The 19008-nt window shown below is 44.7% G+C and overlaps 1 protein-coding gene and 1 non-coding gene across 3 annotated transcripts in view; one reads left to right on the top strand and one right to left on the bottom strand.

The window, feature by feature from the left end:
• The window catches only part of NDUFA9 (NADH:ubiquinone oxidoreductase subunit A9), a 30030-nt gene extending 12733 nt beyond the window's left edge, over nt 1–17297 (bottom strand). Inside the window, exons 1-6 of one of the 2 annotated variants that reach the window (XM_027093076.1) lie at nt 17170–17297; nt 11351–11521; nt 10923–11020; nt 7780–7871; nt 6436–6577; nt 2432–2534 (exon numbers count right to left, since the gene is read on the bottom strand). In XM_027093076.1, the coding sequence (XP_026948877.1) occupies nt 2432–2534; nt 6436–6577; nt 7780–7871; nt 10923–11020; nt 11351–11521; nt 17170–17218 (655 nt within the window). In that variant the 5' untranslated portion in view covers nt 17219–17297. The remainder of the gene's footprint in view (nt 1–2431; nt 2535–6435; nt 6578–7779; nt 7872–10922; nt 11021–11350; nt 11522–17169) is intronic. The other variant, XM_027093075.1, reaches the window with a different exon arrangement.
• LOC113613040 (U6 spliceosomal RNA) lies at nt 6983–7089 on the top strand. Its single transcript, XR_003430063.1, has one exon. It is a non-coding gene; the product is annotated as a U6 spliceosomal RNA (small nuclear RNA).
• Nucleotides 17298–19008: the final 1711 nt, after the last annotated feature.

Here is a 19008-nt window from a genome sequence, read left to right as displayed (position 1 = left end):
ACACAAATGGAAAGACATCCCATGTTCATGGATTGGAAAACTTAATATTGTCAAGATGTCAGTACTACCCAAAGCAGTCTACAGCTTTAATGCAATCCCTATCCAAATCCCAATGGTGTTTTTTGCAGAAAGACAGGAAACTCCATTCTAAAATTCATATGGAATATTAAGACATCCCAAATGGCCAAAACAATCTTGAAAAAGAAAAGAAAAAGAGTTGGAGGTTTCACACTTCCCGATTTCAAAACTTACTGCAAAGCTACAGTAATCAGAACAGTGTGTAGTGATCAAAACAGTGGCATAACGACAGACATAGACCAATGGAATGGAATAGAGAGATATAATCATTGCACATCTGGCCAAAAAATTTTTGACAAGGTGCCAGCACCATTCAAAGGAGAAATGATAGTCTTTTCAACAGATGATGTTGGGAAAACTGAATATCCACAGGCTAAAGAATGAAAGTGAACATTACCTCACACCATACACAAAAATTAACTCAAAATGGATCTAAGAGCTAAAAGTACAAAACCCTTAGAAGAAAACACAGGGGAAAAGCTTCATGACAACAGATTTAGCAATGACTTCTTGGCTAGGACACCAAAAGCATAGGCAACAAAAGTAAAAATAGATAAACTGAACTACATCAGAATTAAAAACTTCTGTGAAACAAAGGACACAATTAACAGTGTAAAAATGCAACCTACAGAATGAAAGAAAATGTTTGCAAATCATATGTCTGACAGGAAGGGGGTTACTATCCAAAATGTATAAAGAACTCCTACAATTCAACAATAACAAAGAACCACCCAATTAAAATATGAGCAAAGGACATGAATAGACATTTCTCCAAATAAGATATACAAATGGACAACAAGCACGTGAAAAGATGCTCAACATCGCTAACCATTAGGGCAAAACCATCAGATATTACCTCATACCCATTAGGATGGCTACTATCAAAAAACAGAAAATAACAATTGTTGACGGGGATATGGAAAAATTGGAACCTTGTGCACTGTTGGTGGAAGTGTAAAATGGTACAGACATTAAGGAAAAACACATGGTAGTTCCAAAAATTAAAATTAGAACGATATGCTCCAGCATTTTCACTTCTGGATATACATCCCAAAGAACTGAAAGTAGAGTCTCAAAGAGATATTTGTACACCCATGTTCATCAGCATTAATCAGATAAAATAATGCAAAGGTGGAAGCAACCCAAGTATCCACTGACAGAAGAATGGATAAACAAAATGTGGTCTATACATACAATGGATTATTATTCAGCTTAAAGGGAAGGAAATCCTGTCACGTGCTACAACATGGATGGACCTTGAAGACATTATACTAAGTGAAATAAGCTAGTCACAAAAAAGACAAACACTGTCTGATTCCACTTATATGAAGTACCTAGAGTAGTCAAATTCATAGACAGAAAGTAGAATGGTGTTGCCAGGGGCTGCGGGGAGGGGGGAATGGGAAGTTGTTTGATGGATACAGAGCTTCAGTTTTGCATGATGAAAAGAGTTCTGGAGTTTGTTTGCAGTACAACGTGAATACACATAACGGTACTGAACTGTACACTTAGAAATGGTTAAGACTGTGTGGTCTGCTCGGGCTGCCACAATAAAATACCACAGACTGAGTGGCTTATTTAAACAAGAGAAATTTATTTTCTCATAGCTCTGGACGCAGGAAAGTCCAAGATCAAGGTATCGGCTGATCTGGTTTCTGGTGAGAGCGCTCTTCCTGGCTTACAGGCAGCCGGCTGCGTTCTCACATGGCTTTTCCGCAGGGCGCACAGGGAGGGAGAGGATGATCTCTCTCTTCCTCTTTTCCTAAGGCCACTAATCCTGTGGGTTAGGACCCCACTCTTATGACCTATCACATGTGTCTGACAAAGTAGGATGCTACCTCTTTGTCTTTCAAAACCAACACCTAAGTGACTTGGAAAACAGACTGAAAGTGAGGCAGCACTAAGAAAACCGGGGCTTCGTAGGCCAAGTATAAATGAGGCACTGACCCCATGCCAGGTGCTGTAACATAAGCTAGCTACTCCATTAACCAGCACACTGGTCCTCAGGGGGACATCATCATGTTCATCTTAACAGATGAAGAAGCTGCGGTATTCAAAGACCTGCCAGAGTCCCAGAGCTGGTTAGTCCCAGGACCCAATTCATAGTCAGGTCTCGAACTCCCAAGTCCATGCTCCTTCCAGGCATCTAAGCTGCTTCTTTTGATACAGAGTGACGAAGATCAAGAGAGGGACCATGCTGACTGGAAAAAGAGAACCTTTGGGGAGAAAAAGGCAACTCGAGGAGAAAAAAATTCAACCTCCATCTTCCAGTCAGAGAACATAGTTTGCTTGTGATTAACTTCAACCTGGTTAACCAGCATTCCCCCTCCTACTATTAAGGAAGAAGACCTACTTGCAAAATAATTGAGGAATCTATCCTCTCTTCCAAAGATGTCCGATGGCTTTATGATGGTAGCTTCTGGAAATGCGTCTCTCACTTCTTTCTCTCCAGCAGCCTTAACAACCAAACACAACAGAGTTCTGCGGTGAGTTAACGAAGCTCCCACTCCTTCCACTATGGGGACGCTACGCATATTTCCAGGTCGTATTTCCTCCAGGTTAAGGGAATCATATTATTCATAACACTCAGCTACAGTCACCCCCCGCCCCCGCCCTTATATTCAGTTTCGCTTTCCACAATTTCAGTTACCCGCAGTCAACTGCGGTCCAAAAATATTAAACAGAAAATTCCAGAAATAATTCGTAAGTTTTAAATTGTGTGCTGTTCTGAGCGGCGTGATGAAATCTCATGTCATCCTGCTTGGGCCTGCTGGCACGTGAATCTCATATCGTCACAAGAAGAAGGGGGAGTACAGTCAGCAGATATTGAGTGAGAGAACGGGGGGCCATTCATGAAACATTCATAAACATTCATGAAATTTTTATTATAGTCTATTGTTATAACTGTTTACTTTATTAGTAGTTATTGTTGTTAGTTGCTTACTGTACCTAATTTATACACGAAACTTTATCACAGGTATGTGCATATAGGAAAAAGGGAAGTATATATGGGGTTTGGTACCATCTTCGGTGTCAGGCATCCACTGGGGGATTTGGAATACATTCCTCATGGTAAGGAGGAGACAAGTCTACACGGAAATTTTTTTAAAAATACTAACACATAAAAACGCTCCACCTCTTATAGCTCTTGCTGGGTTTCTTCCCATATTTATTCTAAGGAAGTTTATGCGGAAGAAGAAAGAAGAAAACAGAGTAGACTCACTTCCTAGACAAGGTGCAGATACCAGCACCTGGTTCAGCCATCCTGCCTACCCGCACCCGCTGGGGGTGACATCAGAGCCCCGGTGGACTTGGACCTCCGTTTCTTGAGCTTCTCAACTCCAGGGACCTCGTCTTCACCCCACTTCAGCCACTCTCCACTTGGAGGCCTCAGACCAGAACAACCCAAGTGCCCCTCCTCTGAGCCCTACATGAAGACGTGCCGCTTTCAGAGGACCAGCTCCTGGGCTGCCAGCCTGCTTGTTCTCTGCTCCTCTGCTCCTGAGATGTGTTCCTTCAACTTCTCGGAGACCCCATTCCACTGGGTCTGCCCTCCTCCACACCAATCCCTCCGAACGTCCCTTGCCCCAGATTAGATTCCATGGCCCAACTTGTCCATCACTCTCTTAGCGATACTGTAGACTACCTGTCCCCTTGTCCTTTACTCCACCCACCAGGCAAAAATCCCAATCCTGGAAGAACCCACTAGCCTCCTTTAAGCCATGCACTCCTGCTGCCTTCAGAGCTACAGGAAAATAAACAAGTGCAAATCATCAATTGGTGACACATAAATTCCCGTCCCCAGTTTTAACCGGGCTCGTAACATTTCCCAGAAATAGGGTTTCCTTCTAATTAGTTTACATTTCCAGTTGACAAATTTCAAACCTTTTCTGTTCTATTCAAGTTTCTCCCTTACTTTCCCCTCTTCCTTCCAGTAAATGACTTCATCTTCTAATTCAGGGAGAAAGTACAGCAGCAGAGAAAAACCACCTGGTGCTCCCAGTGCTGAATCTACAAAGCCAGGGGCATTAGGCAACATTCTCTCCTCCTTCCTGACCAGACTGGAGGAACTCACCTCCTGTCACTTTCTCAGAAACCTGCCCATTACTCCAGCCCACACATCTGCAGTCAGGCTCCCCTTACCTGCACCTTCCCACCAGCATTTCAACAACGTCAAGATCGTCTACCTTAAAAGAAAAAAGAAATTCCAACTCCACATGCCCCTCCAGCCTCCTGCCCCCTCCTTCCTCTTAGTAAACCACCTGAGAACGATGCTGTCTTACTGTCCCTGCTGCCTCCGCCCCTGCCTGCTCTTCACTCACTGCTGCCCCGACACCTGCTCAAACTGCTCTTGATAAGCCCACCGAGGACCTGCGGTGTAGACCCCGGCTGACCCTGCAGCTCTGACTCACCTCTTCACCTTCCCCCTGCTTCTGTAACCTCAGACTCTCCTGGCGTCCCTCCTGCCCCTCCGTCCGCCCTGCTCAGTCCTCTTGTTTGCTTTTTGCAGGAGCACCCTTCTCCTCGTCCCCCACACCCCCCCGTCAGTGCTCCTCTGGGTGCTGTCCAGAGCTCTCTGCTCTCGATTCATCCCCATGAGGCCACCTGGTCCCCTCGTGTTGCTTCAGTTAACAACAAACAGTGGGGACTCCCACGTTCATATCCCCAAGCACGCTCTTTCTTCGGAGCTCCAGGATCTTAAACCCCATTCTCCACTGGGACCTGGGTGACTGACATGCACTTGAGCTGCAACCTGAGTCCAAAACTGGATCATCCTCTTCCATCCTCCACAAATAATACCTCTCAATTTGTGCTACACACTGGGATTACACAGGGGGAGGTGTAAATACTGATGTCCGAGTTCTACCCCCAGAGCCGCTATTTCCGTTGGTCTGGGTGCCCTGGGCATCAGGATTGTTCAGTCCCCTCCATGATTCTAATGGGCCACTAAGGCTGAGAACCCCGCCCCCAGCACCCGGTCCTTCTCAAGGGTTCCTCATTTTGTTCAACAGGAGCGCCATCCACGCAGGGGTTTAAGCCTGCGGGCTGGGCACCGCCGAGCCCTCCCTCACCCTCACCACTGACTACCCCACCTCCGCCCCCTCCAAACAATTGCGAACGCGGGTGATTCTCTGAATGCTAGGGCAGGGGCAGGCACGGGCTTCACTCTCTCACTCCCTCTCCCTCGCTCTCATACAGAGAATAGTGTGTACGCTGATTTATGACTTATAGTAAGCCTTACGTTAAGTACGGTAATGACGGTGAGCAGGCCTGTAAAAATTTTAAAAAGTATTAATTTTGACTTCAGGTTAAATCATTGCTACTTAAAAGTGTAACTATTGATATTATGAATTCCAGCAACAGTATGAAAACCAGCTTATCACAGAACGCTTTGAAATCCCGAGTCAGGTGTTCTTAACCAATTCCTATTTTTTCCTTCCAGAAACTTTGATTTTGAGGTTGTTTTTGTAAAGATTCCCCAAGCTACTTTGCAACACCTAGTGCATCTGGAATTATTTCCCTCAATGGACTAGAAACTAGATGTGGGCTAAGACCATGTGTGTTTTATTTACCCTGTATCCCCAGCACCTACTACAACATGGAGCACACAGTAGGTGCTTAACAAATAATTTGGTCAATTAAGGAATGCAGTGGAACCAAAAGCTGGAGCCAGTGTCAAGGAACTCTGCAGTCCTTATCAGTCTGACCCAAAGCAGGCTCCTTACGGCAGGAACCAACTGCTGAAGGCACTCCCGGGCACCACAATCCCTACTGAGTCCCTGATGATAAAACATTGCAGGTTACAGACCGACTCCAAACCAGGCTGCTCAATCCCTAGGCACAATCTGGACCGCAGTGGGGTTTCTGGGAGTCCAAGAAGCCTGACTACAATGTGAACAGCCATTTTCCCTGGCAAATACTTACCCTGTCACCCCCAGCCTTCACATTACCCCTCCAAGCATGGCATAAGATCATGACTATGCAAGGGGTCAGAGAAAGAAGGATGGTCCTTTAGCTTTGGTGGCTGACACAGGTATGACTCTTATGCAGGAAGCATACTCTACCTTTTGTGTTTACTCTGTAATTCTGTGATGTACCAAGAAACTTTACACCCTGGAGGGTGGGTAATAGTATGATCTACCCATCTTTGAGGCCGCTTAGCACAGTTCCCTGCAAACAGAAGGCACTCAGCTACAACTCAGCCGCACAACGATCACATCCTGGATATGGAGAATCAGAAATCCCCCTTGATTCTGGATACATCAGTGAGAAACCTTTCTCCCTTAAACTCACGTTTCCAACGGGCTAAGAAACTCAAGCTCTGTGAACCACTTCCCAAATCAACTTGTTACTTACCTTATTTCTCAGATATTTAGAAGAGCTTTTAATATCGGCATTCAGATGTGAAACGTGAATAAATTTTTCAACTCCAGCTTCCTTGGACGCTTGAGCGATTGCTTGGGGAATCTTTACAAAAACATCCTCAAAACCAAAGTTTCTAGCAGGAAAAAATAGGGATCGGTTAAGAACACCTGACTCAGGACTCCAAAGCATACTGTGATAAGCCGGTTTTCATACTATTGCTGGAATTCATAATATCAATAGTTACACTTTTAAGTAGCAACGATTTCACCCAAAGTCAAAACTAATATTTTAAAAACATTTTACAGGCCTCCTCACTGCCATTACCATACGTAATGTAAGGCTTACTATAAGTCATAAATCAGCATACATACTATTCTCTGTCCTCAAGGAATCCCAAGGCTGAGGCCCTTCAAAAACATCTGGCTGCACTGACTGGGCGGGGAGGGGAGAAGCGCTGGGTGCTGGAGGGGAAATCGCTGCTCAACCCCAGGCCTTTGCTTTCCTCAGGGGAAAACAAGGAAACTAAAAAAATACATCAGTGCTTGCTTCCACAGCACATATACTAAAATTGGAACGATACAGAGAAGATTAGCATGGCCCCTGGCCGAGGATGACACGCAAATTCATGGAGCGTTCCATGTTAAAAAAAGAAAAAAAACGCATCAGTCACCAATTAGATCCAACAACACGAACAAAGTGTCTGCCCTGTACAAAGCACTGCTGGTCATCACGGGCGCTATAAAGTTGGATAAGACCCTCCAAGTCATCAAAGAACTTAAAAATATGTGATGAGGCAGACGTCCTTAAATGAGTCTCAGTCAAACTCTCATAAATGTGAAGAAAGAGGCGTGAACAGAGTGCTGCGGAAGCACAGGATTCAAACATTATTTGTTGATAAACAACCCACACAAGGGCTAAAAAGAACTGCTCAAACTGGTACTCATGCCATCTTTGATTAACAATGTGGAGAATAGATCGAGAACACTGTTCACGCGAGAAAACCCAGTGTTCAGCTTGCCGGTCAGTGGGACAGGAAAACCCTCCTTCCTGACCCCACCCCAGCTGGTGATGACTGGCATAATCACTGGCACAATCGCAGTGGCTTTTTATTGCTTCGTATACCAGACTTACCACCAACTGAATCCCCGGCTGGGGGAGGACTGGGGTTAGGTGGGGAGGGTGGTCACTGGCTGTGGAAAGGTTGTTCAGTCAATACTCATTGGTGAACTAATGAAAAATGTCACAGCTACAATCCCTGGCATGTTACGTGCCCAACAAATGTCTACTGAACCTTAAGCCAGCTTTGCAAAGGAGAAACGAGGGTCAAAGACTTACTTGGTTTCCCATTCTCGCCCAACGAGATTGATGACCACGTTGCTGTGCTCCACAGCTCTTCGGATCGAGTCCTTGTCTCTCCCGTTCCATTCCTATAAGAGCAGGAGCCAGTCACATGAAAACATCAGGGGTGCGCCCTGGCACAAAACACGTCTGTAGCTCCCCCCATCAGCAAGACTCACAACGGGCCCTCTGTTGTCGTCGCGAGACGGTGCCCTTTCACACCGGCTCCACTGACTACAACAGAAACGCTGCTGAGTCTCTGGCTCTTCCGGAAACAAAGAGGTCAAAGCACATTTTATTCAGGTAATAGCAGGTGACAGAACTAGAAAAGACACTATTCATTTTCACGGGGCAGAGCAATTTTTGTCCTCCCAACTGCCCCGCAGAAGCCTGTAAAGGAATCTAGCAATCCAGTCTCCCTTCCTGAATGAAATACAGCCAAAGAACCGAGGATCATTTGGGAGGCAAACTGACTTTCCCTTGTTAGCACCAACCAGTCAGACGGAAGATAGGAGGGGTGTCTCTCAAAGGTTAACGTTAAATTGGGAATCCTCATGACTATTTTCTTATTTCTTTTTAACTCTTTACTCTTTATAATCCCAGATCTGGTCATTTTTGCTTTAAAGACATGAAAACAGCACTCAGAGAGAAGTGACCTGCCTATCAGTTCAGGGTGAGCTGATGGCAGACTTCGGTGGAGACCTGCACTTGTGAGCAGGCGTTTAGGACTTAGGTCAGATCAACGTGTCTTGTCCAAAACAGTGACAAGGGACTAAAGACCCCCGGACAAAGGCAGAGCATCTTCTATGTTAAAATGAAAATAAAGTTTGAAAGCATTTTGAAGGAAGATAATAAGTAGTATGGATTTCTTAGTTGTATCTGTGAGTGAGGGGGGTGGGAGGGAGAGTGAGAAAAGAGGGGAGAACGGAAGAGAAGCGGGGGGCTGGGGGAGAAGGAGAGACAGCGAGCAATAGAATGCCTGTGCAATTTAGAAAAGAGAGAGAGGGCTACGGGAGTCAGATTCAAGAGCAAAAAGATGAAGCCCTCGCCAGGCAGCACTGGTGACAACTGACTGTGGAGGATGCAGTACAAGAGACGGAACGCAAATTCCACCGTGCCATTTACTATCAGTGTACAAATGCTCTCTCCAGACTCCATGCAAAACTTGAAAATACGACCTACCCCACGGGGTTGCTATGACGAGTAAGTGAAATATACAGAAAATCTGCAGCACAGCACTGAGCAACACACTCAACGAAAAAAGCGCTCTACACATAATGAGCTTAACGCGGCCTTTTCAGAGAAGATGACACAGGCGGGAAAGGGTGAACCCAAGAAGACTCAGAGGGGAAGAGCTTGCGGCATAACTGCGTGAATGGCCCAAGAGTGATGCCCGGAGAGGAGCAGTCAAAAGGAAACCAAGTTCCCAGGAATAAAGGCCCAGGGGCACGATCAGGCTGGTGAACCAAACGGCTGTTCAGACGGCAGTTTCCAACAGAGACTGAAGTGGGGAGATCGGCACCCCACACCCCATGTGGTCCCTCCTTCTCAAAAATAAACAACAACAATATAGTGAGGCGTCCCCCCTGTTACAACTTTCCTGGGCTTCCCCTTTCATAAACATGACCGTATTCAAAGTTATGCACTTTGTGTCTGTACGCCCTGTTAAGACTGAGTTCCCTGTGGTCTTGTTCAACAAGACACACTCAGAGCTTAGCTCAATGCCAGGAAGGGAGCAGACACAATAAACCCCCATGGAAAGCATGGAATACATGTCATTCAGCTTAATTCCAATGACTCCACATTTGCAAGCCGGTAAAAGTTTTCATCCATCACTTGTGAGATACGTCAGTTTTGAGGATTGACAAGATGACTGATGATCTTCAGTCACAGAGAACTAGGAAAAGGCTAGGCCCCTCTGACTGTAATACCAAGCAGATACTTGAGAAAAGAGATTGTGGAAAAGAAAACCACTTCAGAAATAAGAAATTTCCAATATAAATATTATATTTCGCTTGTGAACCTTCAGTGAAGAATAAATGAAAATGCCATTAAAAATAAGTCAAAATTTAATGAGGTCACAAATAATCTGTGTGAATAAAATAGATTGTTTCTCCACAGGAAACTGCAGGCACTGGGACAGCGTCATTCTCTGTGGAAAGGACCTGCGCACTGTAGGGTGCTCTGCATCCCCGGCCCCTGCCTAATAAACCAGTATGGTCTCCGGTCACTGCGACAGCCAAAAGGGCCCACACACTTCTCATCACTCCCTTGAAGGTTCTCCCCACACAATTCCCCCTACCCTGCTGGCAACTAACTATTGGCCTAAAGGAAGAACCTGCAGGTTGAAGAATAACGACAGTGAATGCTCAGGAAGAAGTGCTGGAAGTCAAGTCTATCCAAGCCAACCAAGTTATAAAACACCCTACTTGTGATTTTCTCTGTCGAAGCACTGCCCAAGAGAAACACAACACGTGGCACATATGTAATTCTAAATTTCCTCTTAGCCACTTTTAAAAGAATAAAAAGAAACAGGTGAAATTCATTTTAATAATATTTTATTTGACCCAATTTATCCAAAATACTATTTCAATATGTAATAAATGTAAAAAATTATTAACAATATATTGAATATTATCTTCTTCGAACCAAGTCTTTGAAATCTGATGTGTAATTCACACTTACAGCGCACCTCAATCCACACCAGCCACATTTCAGGGACTCAAGAGCCACACATGGCTGATGGCTACTGGCCAGCATAGGTTTAGAGCAGAGGTTGGCAAACTATGGCCCACAGGCAACTCTAGCCTGCAATGTAGCTTTGTAAACAAAGTTTTATTGGAACACAGCCATTTGTTTATATATTACCTGTAGCTGCTTTTAGGCTACAAGGGCAGAGCTGAGTAAACATGACGAAGAGCCTATGACCTGCAAAGCCTAAAATATTTCCTATCTGGCCCTTTAGAGAAAATGTTTGCTAACTGCTGGACTAGGGTTTACAAGAATGGCCTGTGAATGGAGGATGCCCTTGGTCCACTCCGGGATGAAGCTGCTGCTTTATTATACTGCCTCTCTATGCTAAAAATGACCTTAGTAATTTACATTTATCAACTCCAATAGTCAGTAACAGGGGCTCTTACCAGAAAGATAATCTGGCCCAGGTCACCCATTGGGCGAAGGTGCATGGTATCATATGGCTCACACCGGTAGGGGACGATCACCTGTGACCCCATGCGACCTAAAAAAGAATGGATTGGAACAAGGGTCAACGTTAACATAATATGGTTACATTATACAACAGTGATTTTGTGACATTTAAATTCTAGTATGATAGGTGAATTGATTCTATTTTTAGTAAGAAACATATTTTGCCATGCTAGAGATGTCATAACTTTTCAGAGCCCCCTTTCCTGTATTAACGTCCGATATAGGAAGTCTGGGCCTGTTCATAACATACAGCAGACCAAAATTACATAAATCCAAGATAGGAGTAATTCAAAACACCGTTACAATGAAAAGAAACAGTTCTCATTAGGCTTTGGAGTACGTTGAACGCAAGGAACTTTACCAAGGTGGTTGACAACATAGCGGCCCAGGAATCCCGTTGCTCCAAACACAGTGGCCACAATCCCACTGACTGAGGAACGCCCACCTTTCCCATGAGGTGTGAGTGCAGGATGAAGCTGGCGCTGGGGTGGGCCACGAAACACAGATGTGGCTATTGTAGTAACAGAAGAACCTTAAAGAGAACCCCAGAATATACACAAAATTGACCATGAATTCAAACAGCTTCTTTTCCTAGAAACACGACATTATTTTGCTATCAGTATTTTCATTTACTTAGGTTACAGTTTAAATTTAACTTTTATAATTTAAGTAACAACAGCAATAATAAACACAAATTATGGCAACAAAAAATCCATAGGACATAAGGAAATGTATAAAAGTTAGAAAGCAAACTCCCTGCCCTATAGGATATAGTTTACCTAAAAAGATAAATCACGTTAAGAAAGATAATAATAAACAGTTACAAATTAAGAGAGTATAAATCTCTACATGAAAGGAGCAGAGAGAATGCAAAGTAAACGTGCCATAAGTTAGGGAATCATGAGGAAGGACTCCTGAATAAAGGGTTTTGAGAAAGATCTGAAAGAGTAATAACAGGAAAGATAGATTTGCACGTGAAACACATAACACATCTAACAACGTAGGGGTGGGAATGAATAAGCCCAGCACAGGGAACAGCAAAAGACGTACCTGGAACAGACTGTAAAACTGATGATGAATGAAAAACAGAGTTGATGATATGGGTTGGAGGTAGAGGTAAGAGATTATTATTATTATTATTATTTTTTTTTTTTGAGGTACGCGGGCCTCTCACTGTCGTGGCCTCTCCCGTTGCGGAGCACAGGATCTGGACATGCAGACTCAGCGGCCATGGCTCACGGGCCCAGCCACTCCATGGCATGTGGGATCTTCCCGGACTGGGGCACGAACTCATGTCCCCTGCATCGGCAGGCGGACTCTCAACCACTGCGCTACCAGGGAAGCCTAGAGATTATTTTTTTAAAAGAGTACAGTTCAGGGGCTTCCCTGGGGGTGCAGAGGTTAAGAATCTGCCTGCCAATGCAGGGGACACAGGTTCGAGCCCTGGTCTGGGAAGATCCCACATGCCGCGGAGCAACTAACTCTGCGAGACACAACTACTGAGCCTGTGCGCCACAACTACCGAAGCCCGCAGGCCTAGAGCCCATGCTCCGCAACAAGAGAAGCCACCGCAATGAGAAGCCAGCGCATGGCAACAAAGAGTAGCCCCTGCTCACTGCAACCAGAGAAAAGCCCACGTACAGCAACAAAGACCCAACACAGCCAAAAATAAATAAATTAATTAATTAGTTTTAAAAAAATAAAAATAAGAGTACACTTCAGACTTAATAAAAAACTAATGAAAATCATCAAAAGTAGATAAGTAAGTAACTAAGAAAGTATCAATAAGTCTGTTCTGCTTTCTAGAGCTGACTTTCCGGTGGCACTATGCCCAGAAACCACTGATTTTCCCATCTAAAAGTATGGAATTGGAGAAAAAGCCTAGCTTACCGAATAGTTACTGCAACCATAGAGACTAGAAACAAACAATGCAGATCAGACACATAATAGTAACAAAATAATAATGTATAAATAACAGCTAAACTTACAAAGGCACCTGGCATCGTTCTTAGCGCTTAATAGATATTATTTTATTTCACACTATCTTTATTGCCACTTTACAGATGAGGAAACCAAGGCTCAGAGGGGTTACATGACTAACCCAAAGAGCCTGCAAAGGAAACTGAAAAGTGGCCCAGTGAGGTGAGAGGAAAGAAACAAAAGAAAATGGTGTCCAGAAGCCAAAAGAAGAAAGTGATTGATGGAGAGAATAGTCAACTCTATCAAATGCTGCTGAAAAGTGAAGTAAGAGGAGGGCAGAGGACCCTAGGATCTAGAAAATGTTGGCTGTAAATGGCCTGAACAAGAGCAATTTGATTGGATTAGGAGAGTGCGGCAGGGAGGTCCTAAGAGGAGTATCGAAAATTCTTCTCTGGGGATACGATGTAAAGGGACAAAGAAAAATGGGACTAGAGGAACAGGAAGACAAGGAAGGGTTCTTTTAATATGAAATATTATAACATATTTAGATGTTGATGGGAACGACCCAGTAGAGGGGAAATGTTAATGACTCAGGAGAGGGGAGGAAGAGGGAAGGGAGGATGGGATCAAAGGCCAAATGAGGGAACTGGCCTTCCATCAGACCAGGAGAAGCTCATACACTGTAAGAGGGGGGAAAGCAGAGAATTATCCCAGCTCAGCTATTAGATTTTCATGGTGGGAAAAAGATTGTTCCCATCTGATTCCTTTCCGTTCTCTGTAAAGTTAAGAATAAGACAGAAACACGTGTTAAAAGTTTTAGGAGACTGGCAGTGTTAACTAGTCATATGGAGAAAGGGAAAGCAAATTTCCTAGAAAAAATATGCTGAAAATCCACTTGAGATTTGCATTCATGGATTTAAAATAAGGACACTCAATTCGTTTGGAGTTTTCCTTAGCTTAGCCCTCAGCCGCTCAGGGGCAGGCAGGAAATACGTGGAAAGCATATGTGGAAAGCTTGCTCTAATCAGCATTGATTTTTTTATGTCAAAGGGATAAGGGCTGGGGAGTTGAGAATGTATGAAAGGGAATGATTAGAATGATGAGTAAGGAAGTTAGGGCACAGGATAAAGGACAGAGCAAATAAAATGAGAAGAATTACTGGAGTCTAGGTATGAACATCTGCAAGGACTGTTATGAGGATTGGGGTAAATGTGTGTAAAGCGTTTAGCACGTTACCCAGCACACATTAAGAATTCCAGGAGTATTTTACTATTACTTTGAAATTCCTCAGAAAGTAATATACTAACCTCACATGGTTATTTGTTTTTTCAACAATTACCAGCCAAGCATTATTCTAGAAACTGTGACTAACATAGTAAAAAAGACAAAGTCCCTGGCCTCATGAAAGTTACATTTTAGAGGGCTGATACGAAAATTAATAATAAATGGGTAAGGGCTTCCCTGGTGGCTAAGTGTTTAAGAATCCGCCTGCCAATGCAGGGGACATGGGTTCGAGCCCTGGTCCAGGAAGATCCCACATGCCGCGGAGGAACTAAGCCCGCGCACCACAACTACTGAGCCTGAGCTCTACAGCCCGCGAGCCACAACTACTGAGCCCACGTGCCACAACTACTGAAGCCTGCGCGCCTAGAGCCCATGCTCCACAACAAGAGAAGCCACCACAATGAGAAGCCCGCACACCACAACGAAGAGTAGCCTCCGCTCACCGCCACTAGAGAAAGCCTGCGCACAGCAACAAAGACCCAACACAGCCATAAATAAATTAATTAATTAAAAATAATAAAAATAATAAATGGGTAAGTACATCACGGTGCCTTGCACACTGTAGGTTCTCAATAAATATGTTATTACCCTCTTTGGCTCCAGCCTCTCCATTTTCTTCCATTTATTAGGAACACCATTAGGAAAATAATATCCTTTATTCATTAAACCTACTTTGGTTTCCTACTGTTAGTATCTAAACCAATAGCCTCCAAACATATTTGCTTCCACACCGTGTAAGGGTTTTTTTTTTAAGTATTTATTTGTAAATTACATGCACGTTCTATGTAGTACCAAAATGTTATACACATTTTGCAACACACATGAAAGCCCTTAGAACAGTGTCTGCTATATAGTTTGAACCATGTGTTAGCTATTGTTACTACTACAGAAAACTTTTTTTCTTTAAGTTCTAATGCTGTATTTTTATACACCACTGGTTCCTCTTGCAAAATCCACTTGGAAAACCACTGGTCTAAACTCTGCTTGGCTTTCAAAGGCCTCCATTATTTGAGCCCATCTAACGTATTCAACCTCCTTTCCTACTATTCCAGATCTTCAGGTAGTCATCTCACTGCCTCCATTCTCACCCCCTTGTCCTTGCCAGTGCCAGGAAAATGTCCAACCCCTCTGACTTTCCAGATCATAACAACCCTAAAAAAAAATTTTTTTAAATCAATGGAAGCGCTGCAATTCTCCACTGCCCTTTCAATCTTCCCTCCCTACTTCGGATGATCTACTTTTTCCCTTTTCTGATTTCCTGTGGTACTTAATAGTCTCGCCACATTTCACTATATATGTTTTATACAGTTCTGTAGTGTTTTGATTATGTTACACACTAGACTTGCCTCTCCCGAGTTTACTCAAAAGCTTACTTTACCAGAGAGTGTAAAGCAGAGTGGTAAAGAGCACAAGCTACCGTGTCAAGTTAAAAAAAAAATGTTAAAGGAAAAAATTTTATGAAAATGTCTAGAACTGTGGTTAGCCGACAGCAGGAACTCAGTAAATTGTCGTTATTACCATTCACAACCTACACTATGTGGCACCAATGTAACAGTTTAACAAGAACCAGCAAATGTCTTTGCAAAGAAGTGAGCGCTACAAAACCATCCATTATAAGTGATGTGCACCAACCACCTGCCCAGAGGCGTGGAGGAGCTCTACCCAAGATGGAAAAAAAAGAATCCTCCAAATACTCCTAACTCTCACCTCTGGCTGAACATTAGAAGTACCTGTGGAGCTTTTTAAAATTTAAGGTACAAGGAGCCAGTCTCAAAAATTCTGATTGAATAGCTCTTCAATGAGTCTACATTTCTTTTTTTTTTTTTTTTTTTTTTTTGTAGCGCTCGGGTCTCTCACTACTGTGGCCTCTCCCGCTGCGGAGCACAGGCTCCGGACGCGCAGGTTCAGCGGCCATGGCTCACGGGCCCAGCCACTCCGCGGCATGTGGGATCTTCCCGGACCGGGGCACGAACCCGCGTCCCCTGGATCGGCAGGCGGACTCTCAACCACTGCGCCACCAGGGAAGCCCCCCATTTCTATTTTTTTATAAAGCTCTAAGAATGATTCTGACATGCACCTAATTTTGAGAGCAAATGATATTCTGTAATAACTAAAATACACTATGGAAAAACGCAGTTTCTGGAGGTTGATGCGGGGCATGTTTGTGAAGGAGAGGAGGGTGAAATAATGATGATGAAGTGTAACTATATTCCCAATTTCCTTGCTTTTCTAGCCTCTCTTAGTGAGTGTAAGAGCAAATGCGTGTTTTCAACTTGAGAACCACAGCAGATCCGATCAGAGTAGAAGGGAAAATAAACTACACTTAGACAAATCCTAAGATATTCTTTTATTCTTCTTCCTTTTTTTCCACCAATGTCCTGATTCTTCTCTGTCCTGAGCATCCCTCGCTCCCCGAGGCCTCAACGCCTCCACATTTGTAGGAATGGTTTTGATTTAGAAAGTGCTTTTATAAATACTACTTCACTGAATCTTCTCGGAAACTCCCTGACGTTGTAGTATGATCATTTCCACTGTGATGCGCAGAATCTGAAGTTGAGGCCGATTAAGAGTTTGCGCAACGTCATAAAGTCAATTCATGAAGAACCTTTTCTCCACTACCCCTTTTCCCCCCATCATTTTCAGATTCCTCCCCCGCCTTCCCCCCAATATTTCTTATAATCCCAAACGCTTACAACCCTATCAGTACTTTCTCGGTCTTTCACATGTCCCCCTTTTTCCTCTCCCCTTCGCGTTGCTCACGTTCTCCCAGCGAAGACCCCTTCTCAGGTGCACAATTTAATACGTGAGCCGGGGAAGGGGAGAAAAAAGAGGAACTGGACAGAGGCAGCTCCGGACCTAGAAAAGCCAGGGTGCCCAGGGACTCAGCGTGACCGGCGCACCACGGAGCCACTCCCGAAACTTTAGATCCGCATCTTGGACTCCCGATCCGGGGCCGCCGTTCCCGGTGACACTTACGTGACATTGGCAGGGCCCTGACAACTCGCGGGTGAACGGCGGCTGCCATCTTCTCCCACAATGCCCCGCCGCCGGCGCTCGGCCGCCTACGGCCACTAAGCTGGGTCAAAAGGTATCTTTCCCGACTGTCTGCGCAGGCGCTAACCGGGAACGGAAGGGGCGGGTCCGAGGCTAGGGTGAAGAGTGGGCGGGAAGAGTGTTGGGGAGAGAGCTGGAGGGGCTGGGGGGACGCGAGGGAGACGGGGAGGAGGGGAAGTAGAAAGAAAGGGGTCTTGGTGTCGGAATCCCCGGGCTGGAGTGCACCGTACAGATAGCCTCGTATTGTCGAGGAACCTGAAGTTCACAGTGGACCGGGGACTGACTCAAGGGCAAAATGGCAGCACCGCAGCTCTCCCGACTCTCAGTTCACCGTGCCCTGAAAGTGTCAAATGGGGCGGCCCCGGTGAGGTGGGGAAGGAGGAGGCGTGGCCCCTGCGCTCGGGACGCTCTTCAAGGAGAAAACTCGGGCCCAGGGGACTGGAGGGGGCGGGGACTAAGAGAGAAAAAGTGAGGATGAGAAAGGATGCCGTCGCGGAACCGGAGCAGGTTCCGTCCGGAGCCTTGGCTCTTGCTGTTCCTTTTTCCTGGCGTGTCACCAGCTCAAGTCTTTGCGGGTTGGTGACTTCGGAGACGACTTGTCTGACGTCTTCTATCATTCCACCTGTCCTTTAATTACTCTGATTTATCAAAGCCTTTATCTCACCACCTGACATGAATCCAGGGATTCTTAACTTGGACTGCCACCCAGGAGTGGGCTTCAGGGGACTTCCCTGGTGGTCCATTGGTTAAGATTCCGTGCTTCCACGGAAGGACCCAACACAGCCACCCACAGGCGGTGCCCGTTCGAACACTGTTCTGGGAACTAAGGTCCTGCAGGCCGCATAGAGTGGTCAAAGAAAAAGGAGTGGGCTTCAGGAAGTCTGCGAACTTCCTGAAGTGTCATGTAAAAGTTAGTGGGCGTGTATGCCATCTGCACGTTTTTCTAGGAAGAAACTTAAGATGGCTCTCTCTAGGGCAAAGGTTTGCCATTTTTTTTTTAAACTGTGGATCCGTTGGGAGTCTACATTGTTCCAGAAAGTATAATAGTATCCAGAGCTTATGGAAATTCCAGAAAGATTTGCATTTTTGAATACTTTCTTCGGGGCAACCTTTCAAGCTCCCTGAGTAGGGACAGCGATCAGCAACCTGTCGTGAGACATCTCCCTAGGGCTTACCAGAAAACAGAATCGTTTGGGGGAATCTTTCTAGACTCGGTCATTTCTTCAGTGCTTTGTGTTTTCAGGAAGAAAGGAATGTGCGTTGCTGGGATAGACAAAAGACATGTAGTGATCACAAGTGGCCTGTCATTAGGCTTGTAAGGTTGGTTGGTCCCACTCTACCCCACCCCCTCCGCTTACTGAAACGTCATCTTCCACAGTGAATTGGAAGAGGAAAGAAACTCTTGAAGAAATTTTATCAGAGAAGTTTACTAATGCTACACTATCACATTTCTTGGTCTCATCCTATGTTCACTCAGCACTTACATTTTGCTAATATTTGATTCTGGAGTCGATATGAATAAAAACATACCTTCCTGATTCTGATGAATTGATAGATCCCATTATCATTGGCCGCATCCTAACACCTGTGTAATATTGCCAGTTATGTTTCATCTCCACGTCAAAGAGTGCTTCACGTTCTCAATACTACTTTCAAGGTGGCATGATATTGCTGAAACAGCATCGACTTAAAACTCAAAAACTCAGAATGTTAGAGCCCAGTTCTAGTCTACCAGGTATCTGTTGTGAGCTGGGTAAGCTT

Source organism: Aethalodelphis obliquidens, unplaced genomic scaffold (genome assembly GCF_003676395.1).
Source record: "Aethalodelphis obliquidens isolate GAN/ISIS:26980383/991018 unplaced genomic scaffold, ASM367639v1 scaffold83, whole genome shotgun sequence".
In the NCBI taxonomy this organism is placed as follows: domain Eukaryota; kingdom Metazoa; phylum Chordata; class Mammalia; order Artiodactyla; family Delphinidae; genus Aethalodelphis; species Aethalodelphis obliquidens.
Note: the sequence above shows the minus strand (reverse complement) of the source record. Positions and strands in the feature narration are given on the sequence as shown.